Source organism: Rosa rugosa, chromosome 3, assembly GCF_958449725.1.
Source record: "Rosa rugosa chromosome 3, drRosRugo1.1, whole genome shotgun sequence".
NCBI lineage: Eukaryota > Viridiplantae > Streptophyta > Magnoliopsida > Rosales > Rosaceae > Rosa > Rosa rugosa.
Window position 1 is genome coordinate 23,211,967 of NC_084822.1, and position 9,568 is coordinate 23,221,534.

General features: G+C 43.4%; 1 protein-coding gene across 9 annotated transcripts; it reads left to right on the forward strand.

The window, feature by feature from the left end:
• Positions 1–411: 411 nt before the first annotated feature.
• LOC133739350 (uncharacterized) lies at positions 412–9,343 on the forward strand. Of its 9 annotated transcripts, none has more exons than XR_009860570.1 (10): positions 412–745; positions 839–1,118; positions 1,217–1,922; positions 2,460–2,580; positions 3,452–3,554; positions 3,716–3,796; positions 3,878–6,642; positions 6,735–6,878; positions 6,948–8,170; positions 8,477–9,343. XR_009860570.1 is itself a non-coding variant. In XM_062167102.1 (10 exons), the coding sequence occupies exons 8-10, from the start codon at positions 6,153–6,155 to the stop codon at positions 7,667–7,669; spliced, it is 1,356 nt and encodes a 451-aa protein (XP_062023086.1). In that variant the 5' UTR covers positions 412–745; positions 839–1,118; positions 1,217–1,260; positions 1,545–1,922; positions 2,460–2,580; positions 3,452–3,554; positions 3,716–3,796; positions 3,878–6,152; the 3' UTR covers positions 7,670–9,343. The 9 variants fall into 9 exon arrangements, 6 of the variants coding, with proteins under 6 accessions (XP_062023086.1, XP_062023085.1, XP_062023088.1 ...); XM_062167102.1 differs by having other exon boundaries at positions 1,217–1,260; positions 1,545–1,922; positions 6,948–9,343; XM_062167101.1 differs by having other exon boundaries at positions 1,217–1,260; positions 1,768–1,922; positions 6,948–9,343.
• Positions 9,344–9,568: the final 225 nt, after the last annotated feature.

The following is a 9,568-nucleotide window of genomic DNA, read 5'->3' on the forward strand; positions in this document are numbered from 1 at the left end:
AATTTAGCGGCAGATTTCCCTCCACTCTGGAGTCTTGGGTGCCTCTTGAAACACTGAAATTTGGGCTACTAGGTACAACGGGTTTCACTATTTCCGTTGTATGATTGAAAAAATGAGCACCAAAGTTTGAGGAAGCTTGCTTGAATGTCTTCCCCTAGATAGGCCTAGTGCAAGCTGTAGAAACTGTACAACAGATTTAAGCTTTTCTGTTGTGTGAACTTGGAACTGGGCGGTAACATTTTGAGCCAAAATGCTGTAGGTGCCATGTTTCCCTCCATGATTTCACATTTTGATTTTTAGTGCTACACTCAGACAACAGTTGGTGAGGTTTCTATTGTGTGAATAACTTTGAATTTTTTGCTAGGTTTAATTGACATGCCACATCGTGTCCAAAAGGGAAAAGAAAGAAAACAAAACCTAGCTAGCCTCTCGACCCTCTCTCTCTCTCTCAATTAGATTTAGATTGCTATCCTTCATCGTCCTCCTCCGCCTAAAATTGTCTGCGGTGCCCCTAATTCACTTTTTCTCTCCTCCATCTCTCTTTGAAAAATTGGGATCATGTTTTTTGCTGAATCCCCAAATTGTGCTAAAGAGATTGGCAGTGGTTTGGGTTCGGCAAACTAAAGACCATCTCGCTTCAATTTGTCATCAGTCCCTTCAATTTCAAGTCCTTCAGCTCCATCAGTCCATCGTTTCCTTCTCTCTTTCACCGGTTATTCTCTTAGCTAAGCCTTCCTCTCGCAAGGTTTCACTCCCATTTCCTAATCCTATTTCTATTAGACTCATACAATTCTTCAATCTCTGAAAACCTAGTTTTTTTTATTTCAATTTTTCTCAGGACGCGAACAATCTTAGACACGCTCTCAAATACTCGGCTCAGATGCTCTTCGAGCTCCGAATCTCGAGGCTCTCTCCCTCACTCCTCTATTCTGTTCGCGAATCATGGTGGGTCGAGCCCTGAATTCCGACCACCTTGGACAGCCCATACGAGCCGGTGACCGTGTCACTAGACCTCAATTTGCTGGACAGAGATCCCAGAGTTAGCCGCTGTGTTATGGGCTTCGAGCTGAGCAAATTACGATTTGGTTTCGATATCCTGGATTATAGGTTTGTTTTTGGTAAGCAAGCTTGGAGATTTGATTTTGTGGTTGGATTTGAGAATTGGGGATTTTTTGAGATTTTGAATTTTTTGGTGATTCATTGATTTTTGTTGCAGGACCATATAGAGGAAGCTGAGAAATCGTTTGTTGCGAAGCTGAGGTATGCACCAACACATGAGTCTGAAGATTTATTTCTTTATTTATTTTGATTCATGTGTCTGTTTGTCTGTTTGAGATTTCATCAGAAAAGGATTTCTAGGGATTTATCTTTTTGTTTAATATTCTGTTATATCTTTGTACCGTTTGTGAACTGGGTCTTATGTCTTTGAAGATTTGTGACTGGATTTCTTCTATTTGAATTCAAATGTCTCTCTATTTGATTTTTTTTTCATTCTTCTGTTGCAATTGTATATATTAATGAGACATTATTGTAATACGGACTAGTTTGAATTATATATTGGTGGTTGAAAGGCCCCTTGATAAGCCTTGTGGTTGCATTCTAGACTTGGCTGAATCTAATTGCTGACTTGGTAAGCAATTTTCCTAAATGTATGTTCTGAGTTCTCTACAATGATTCTGAAGAGCCTTGGTTGACTATATTCTCTTAACTTGAGCCAACTCTTTTGATCATGATTAATACATTTCCCCCCTGGTCTGGCTGTATTAGTTGTATCCTCACCATGACTCGATTTTGACATATATGCGAGCGTTCAATGAGTTGAGGAAGCTGGAAATGTTCTTCAAGGATGAGAGCAGGCATGGCGTTTCGATCATTGATCTGTACAACCTTGTTCAGCATGCTGGCAACATCCTACCAAGATTGTAAGTCAAAATCCCTCAACTTTTTATTTAGTTCATAATGAGCAACATTGTTGAAATCAGGAAAAGAGGTAGTTGTTTTGTTCATAACCATATATTAAGGTATCGTCATTTTGCTCATATAGATTGTGCAATTCAGTTCTGTGTTTGACTTTGTAATCCTTCATATAATATGCAGATTTGAGTGCAACTATTGGGGGGCTTCATAGATTTAGAAAATAGCTTTGGAATTTTGATTGGTTAGATATCTAATTCGTAGTTGAGTACCTAATTCATATGAAAACTATAATGCCGGGTAGGCTTCATAATCAGATTTATAGCCTCTATTTTGATTTCCAAGAAACGACTAGTTTTACACATATTGTTGTTGCATTGGAAAATGAAGGAATTAGTTCCTTCCTTTTTGACTTTGCTGGAAATGGGTAAGGTTGTGGACCTTGGTACTTAAGTTTAACATGTTTTATGATCAATTTCAGTACGTTAATTAATGCATACTCAAATATCTTGGTGCTGATTTAGCTGTGGTATTTCTGTTTTCAGGAAAGTGAAGGTACCTTTCAGTATAGTCCCTATCGTATAGAGGACGATGACTTGCATGCTGTAGTCCAACAATTCTCTGGAGCAAATCGTGTACCAAGTGCAATCATTGGGCACAGTAAAGGTGTGTTTTTGGGTTACAAATGGTATATGGTTTTGGCACATCTGGTTATATGGTTTTGTGTTGTGGGGTTGGTTTGGCGTAGCCCCAATCATAGTTTTAGCAAGTTGCAATAAGCTAAAAATAAAAATAATAACATTAAAGTGTTTCTCTGTGTTTACCGTGTTATAATGGCAAGGGATTGTTTGCCAGAATGTTATAATCACTAGAGTGTTCACCATTAACCTCCACAAGCGCCTCCATGACTGGTACTTTATTTATCCTATTCTTGGTTCTTCATATGTATCCCAGTTTCTTGGTCTTTTGGTCTATAAAAAGATATAGCCACCTTTTACAAAATTTGTGTGTTTTTTTTTTTCATTTTTTTTTTGTCAATTGGATTGATTGATTGATAAAGAATAAATAAAAATTTGTGGGCATTGCAGTTTATTCACTTTTGGCAGATTCTTTTTGGGGAGGATAAAACAATAGCAGTGCAAGATCCATCATATCTAATTCACTTTTGTTTTTGTGCTTTATTATCTGTATATCGTCTCTCATCTCCATCTCTACTCTCTCTCTCTCTACACACACTACTATTGTTTTTGCTAAAAGAAAATATTTGGAAAGACTTGGGACTATTTTCTGATTATTTGCTAAAAGAAATTGATTATAAACAAAGATTGAGTACTATCTTGATGAGTTAAAGTGTGCCAACTGTTTATGTTAAAATTTTAAGAACAACGAGTATATTGCATGATGCATCAATGCTTCCTTATTCGTTTCCATATATGCACAAACATGTATACACAGTAGTAGTTCTTTAGCTTTTTTTTTTTTACTGAAGGCACTAATCGTGTTAACCGCACTCTGATGAATGATCACTATTATTTAGGTGGATCCTTTTGACGTTTTTGATGCCTACTTTGGGGGAAGGGGTGAATCAAGAGGCATGAGCTTCAATTCATTAACTCAGGAAATCAGGGCCTTGACATTCGGTAATTGTCTAGCTGTGATGTTACTATTAAATGGTTCTCTACCTGTCAATACATGTCGTTTTTTGCCTTAACAAAGTAGAATTCGATATTATTTTGCATGTTTACAAAAGTATGCTATTACTATAACCTTCAAATGATGTCGTCATTCTTTTATGTTTCAGGTATGAACTGCAACTGAGCTTTGAAGAATCCATATTTGGAGGACAAAAACTAAGAGAACACCATTTGGCATGACATCCATGGTAAAGAGACCTTTTTTGAATATTAAAATCATGGTTAACTGTACTACATCCAATTTTGATTTTCTTTGCCTCATCATGCAGATTGTTAACGTTTAAAGTTCAGCGGTAGCTAAACCTTTGATAACGCTGGTCCGATGGGCGGACCGATACTTGTGATGTTCTCAAAGTTTTCGCTACCTGTCAAGTAAAATACAGAGGGCCTCAAAGGGAGACCGCGTTGGGCGGTCTTCTCTTCTCTGATGCCTAAGTTAGTCAATGTATTTATGTTGACAAAGTAACAGTAGGTAAGTATTGAATGAGTAATTAATGAGGAGAGAAGAGAGAACCTTTTATAGGTGAAGAAGGAGCTGATCTTCTTCATGTTTTCGATGTGGGACTGACATGCTTCAGTCCCAGCTTCTGGAGCTTCTGATGCTGTTTTGGCGCTGCGCATGGCTGTGCGTCAGCGGTGATCTGGGGGTAAGCCGGGGCTCAGGCGGTAGCCCGCATGGCTGTGTACCCGTAGGTCACTCCTTTGGCGGGAGTTGGTACCGCTGGCGGTAGCATGAGTGTGGCTCATTATAGCTAATTATGCTTGCAAATGCCTATGTAAGTACAAGTCCCCCAAGTCCCCAGTCAAGGAGGGCAATCTTGGTTGGGGAGTTGCCTAGCGGTTCGAAGCGTCGCTTCCGCCAGTCTTTGGCAAAGCATAATTAGCGTCAGTGCATTGTGAACCATGGACTTATTGAACGAACGCTTTGTACCCTTTCGGGTGGGCCTCTGCTAGGCCCCCCAGGGAGTCCCCCACTCCCCAGTTAAGTCGGTATATTGTTTGTTGCGGGGAGCTGCGCTGAGCAGAGGGTGTTGGGTAGCGAACCCAATCTTTGATACCCAAGTGACGGGGGTCAACATGCCTGATCAGGGCCGTCGAAGATTGTTGACGTGTCCCCCTACCTGTCCCGGAGGACCATGTTTTGACTGCAACGCCGCATTGCGGTCGTTGTCAAAGTGAGGCGTTGCCTCGGAAATCGCCGTTGGCAGAAGTCCCTCCGCTGATGATAAGTGACATGCGATGTTGCGAGGGCTCGCCATTGGCGGTAGCCTGGTAAATGGCGTAGCAATCAGCGGTGACGGTCTTGTCTCCAATGTGCCGAGGGAGAAGTCTTGCTAGCGGAGTTGCACTTAGCGGAGACTATCTCGCTTGCAAGATGAAAGTGAGAAGTTCCGCTAGCGGAGTTGCGCCGAGCGGAGACTTCGTCGATTGGTAGTCTTCCTCTTCCATGGTTGCTTCGAGTGGATGTTTCTTGTGACTGCCCGACACGTGGTCGTCACCGATTGGGTTAGCATGCGAGATAACGTCTCTTCAGCACGCCCGTCTGCTCGCCATTAATGCGAGTAATTATTGATTTTGTAACCGAGGCGTTGCCTCGGTTAATCCGGAGAGTAAGTGCGTTTGTGGGACACGTGTATGGTTGTAGTGCGATGTCATTTTTTAGTGGACGGCCTAGATTAGTTTGATGTTGACATAAAAGAGAGGGAAATCTGGAGGGTTTGACACTTTGTACTTTTTACCTAGTATCGTCGTCTTCAAGCTTCTCGTGTTCACATAAGAAGAGTGCGACGATTCCTTGAAGTTATCGGCGTTCGAAGCACGAAGATCTCCTGTCGTGAAGACAAGCGCCCTCGATAGTACCAAGGCTTTCACCTTTGAGGTTGGTATTTTGAATCTCATCCCTGTTTTATTGGATTCCTGCGTTATTTGCTTCTGTCGGTTTCTGGGTTTTTGATTTGGGTTGCTCTGTTCTTCTCCGGCGTGTTCTGAGGGTGTAAAGCGAGTTTTGGGGGTGGGTTTTGGTGTTTGATAGCACGTTGGGGTTTAGGGATTTGCTAGATGGTCGAATCTGGGCTGAGTGTATGGGGTTCGTTTTGTTCTTGTTTTGGCGTTTTCTGGGAAATTGTTCTTGATGTTCTTGGATGCTACTGACATAGGGATAGTTTATATCCTGTGTGAACTGACTGGTTTGGGTTTTAGGGTTTGGGATGGCTAGCGTCGTAGAGATCTCGAGCAGTGAGGATTCCGGGTCTGACGTGTCGCTCAACGTGGCGGATAGGGTGTTTATTGACTCTTTGCGTCCGTCTGCCCCTGCAGGAACCTCACTGTCCGAACCGCTAGACATCATGCCGCTGCAAACCATACCTTGGGAAGTTGCCATGGGTCGTGCTGGTCGTCCTGAGAGTTCTAAGGCGGGAGGAGAGGCTGGCGAGTAATAGCGCCGCTAGCGGCTCCGCTGATGGGGTGGGAGAGGCTGGCGGGGAAGAGGTTGAGTCGGCATGGTTTCTTAGCGATGGTACGGCGGTTGACGAGGCGGGAGGACCGATGGCGGTGGCCGCCGTCAACCGAGTGAAGCGGGCGTTCCGCCTGCCAGGTCTAGTGAAGCTGCGACCGCCGCTTAAGGATGAGAGATTGTCGTTCCTGCCAGCGGGGCACGCCGCCGTGCACGAGGCGATCTTCTGCCAGGGAGTGACATTCCTGCTACTGCCAAACCTCCAGATCCTTGTTTGCGAGTTCGGCCTCACCTTTAGGCAAATTTGCCCTAACATGTGGCGTCTGTCAGGTTGCGAGGGTCCAACCGTGGCGGAGGTGCTGTACTTCTACAAGTTGGTGTACGTGAAGCGCCAAGGATGTAGCGGGCAAGTGAATCTGACTCGTCACCAGGGGGCGCCCAAACTAATCGAGAACTTGAAAGACTCTATGTCACCCTGGCTGGGGACCTTCTGTGTTGCCACCGCCAGATGGGAGTATCAGGCGGGGTCGAATGAGGAGGAGCCGACATTTAGGATTAAGTCGGAATTCCAACCTATCCGAGGTTGTCGCTGGCTCCCGCTACCCATGGTTTTTGTTGCACAATAATTACTTCCGCTGTAATTGACTTTCGTTTTTTTTTTTTTTTTTTTGTAGCGGGTCTGCGCTACAACCTAACCCGTGAAGAGGAGTGCCGCGTAGCAAGGATTCGAGGCTGTTGGCAGAACCGCAACTTGTTGGATCTTCGCCTACTAACCGGGTGGGAGCTATTGGTCGATCAACAGTTGACACGAGCCCTCGGTAAGTATCTTCCGCTGAAGTGTGTTTTACTTCACTGCTTTGTCAGGCTAACTCATTTTTTTTATATAGAATCTCTGCAGGGAAACAGAGCGAGCCGTGAGGCGTTCGAGAAAGCCATGGATCGTGCCGAGATCAAGAACTTCCTGGAGAGCATGTATGCCTCTGGGGTGGCGGCCCAGAAGACCGTCGTTGATCCCGAGACACTGGCGCTAAGCCAGTCTGAGGCTGCCGTGGTGCTACCGATGCCGCATCACTCTCATCTTGGCGCCGATGGGTCGCCCGTCGTTCAGGAGGGAACTGGCGTGGGCCGTGGGGCTTCCGGATGGAGTAAGGCGCCTGCTGCAACTGTGCAGCAAAAGGAGAGACAGCCCGCCAACTGTCTTGGGCCGCAGAAGGAGAAAGTCACTGTTGCGGTGCTGGAGCCGCAGCGGGGAGCGAGGCCTGCCACCGCTGGATCCACACGGGTGGTGCTTCAGAGGAAGCGTCGCCAAAATGACTCCGATGGAGAGGAGGAGACGGATGACGCGGAGACCATTGGGGCTCGCCAGCAGAAGAGGGTAAGACAGGCTCCGCCCAAGGAGTCTGTGGTTGCTGAGGGAGAGGTGCAAGCGAGCGACCTGGACTCATTTGCCGCGTATGTAGAGTTCCTGACTGATCATGAGCGGGGATTTCTTTATCACCTCTGCGAGCGGCTCGGGTTTGGCGGCCTAGAGGGGATTGTGCGCTCAACCGCCATTGATCAATCGCCCTTCAGCTCAGCCTTTGGACATCTCTCGGTTGAGTCTCAATGATAGTCATCTTATCAACCTTTGGAGCATGCTTATCAGACTCAACCAATAAAGCATGTACCGTTGTGTCATGACCAACCCCGTCATTACTCTCACCGACATCCGAAGGATGATTCTGCTCCTAAAAAAAAAAAAGAGGGAGGAAATCATAAGAAAAGGAAAATATGTGATCCTGTGAAATATTACATGCTTTTCACAGTTCGCATTATCAAAGGGGCAAAACTCACTATCATATAACAGCGGCAGTACCAAGTGCAGTATTACCACAAACTATGGTGGCTGGGAAAGCATAAAGTCAGTACACATAAATATTTCAACGTCATGCTGCATTATCGTAAAAAAATAAAATCTGTCCGCGATGCTCAAACACACTTTGCAAGCAGGACCAAGAAATCAAAATAGACACAAAAACAGACGCACGAGTAATGCAACATACCTCAAGAGAAGAAAGCGATTATTCCCTAATCTGTTACTCCAAGCAAATAACCAGAATCATAGCAAAAGGTGCATCTCATTCCAATTTTGCTCTCTTTCATTTCTATTTTGTTACACATGAGTTATTTTACCTGAGAACTTGCTTCATCATAACTCATCTTACTTGCAAATTTATTCGTTCACGCTATTTAGTACTCATGGTTTTTCAAAACACACTTTATTTCTTTTTTTCTTTTTTTTCCCACGCTAAAGTATTACTCCTGCTGCTGTTCCCAGCAGCAAATCATCTCTCTCATCTTTCAATTATCAAATCATTTGTTTCCTTCTATTCTTTTCATCACTCTTATTTCTTTTTTTTTTCACACAATGTTGCAGGCATTTTATCACCATTCTTAACACAAAAGTCATGCACTATATGACACACACTTCAAATAACTAATACAGACGTTATCAATTTATATGTTACATTTCATTTAGTTTTACTTCTGTCAATTATTTGATTACATGATTTTCTTTGTCCCACGACTTAGCAAGCAAACGCAACACTTTGACTTTTCAGCTATAGTAATTAAACATTGATTTCAAATCACCGTGCATCTTGTCCTCTCAAATACTCATTTGTTATTTAGCAAACGTAATATGCATACTACAACCACCTAATGCTTATATCCATTAAACCAATACACATACGCACACATGCCTCATTAATTTTAACACATCAGCTTATTTAGCTATCTAATCTCTATGTCATTACTCATTTAACTACTCTTTCATACTTTTATCATAAACTAAGGATCTAATGAACATGCATGAAAGTATTTTAAACACATGGCAGCAAGCAAATAAAAGACTAAGGGCTCCAACTCAAAAGCACATCATCACGCCAATGCAAAAAAAAAAAATCCAAGCTTTCGGTTTCGAATAAACAAGCTACCTGATCATTATTTTCATCCTCACTTGGGCTCTGCTGCAAAGGCTCGAACGCCGCGTCAACCTAAGAAGAATATACTTTGTGAGCCAAAGAATCTCCGTGCATGTGACACATATAAAGAGGAAAAAGAATAGCTGGGACATACCTTATTGTCATTGCTCACACCGCTGTTTTCGATAACCTACGAAGAAGTAACATCATCAAATTTACAAAAAAAAAAAAGGAGTGAAAGAAGAATCTTTACGATATAAAAAAAGAAAGCAGCAGGTGAGCAATAAGGATGATACACACTTGGTTATCACCACTGCTCATGCCGTCGTCGGGGGGGGGGGGGGGAGAAGTCGTTGTAAAAAAAAAAAAAAGGGGAAGGAAGAAGAAGAAACAACCTGATCGTCGCCATCTTGATTAATTACATCCTTGAGAGGCATTTCAGACACATGATCAGATGCCTCTTTTGAAAAATTAGTACGGTCCTCTTTAGAAGAATCAGTTCGACCCCCGTGAGAACCCTCTCCATGATCGGACTCCATATCGGG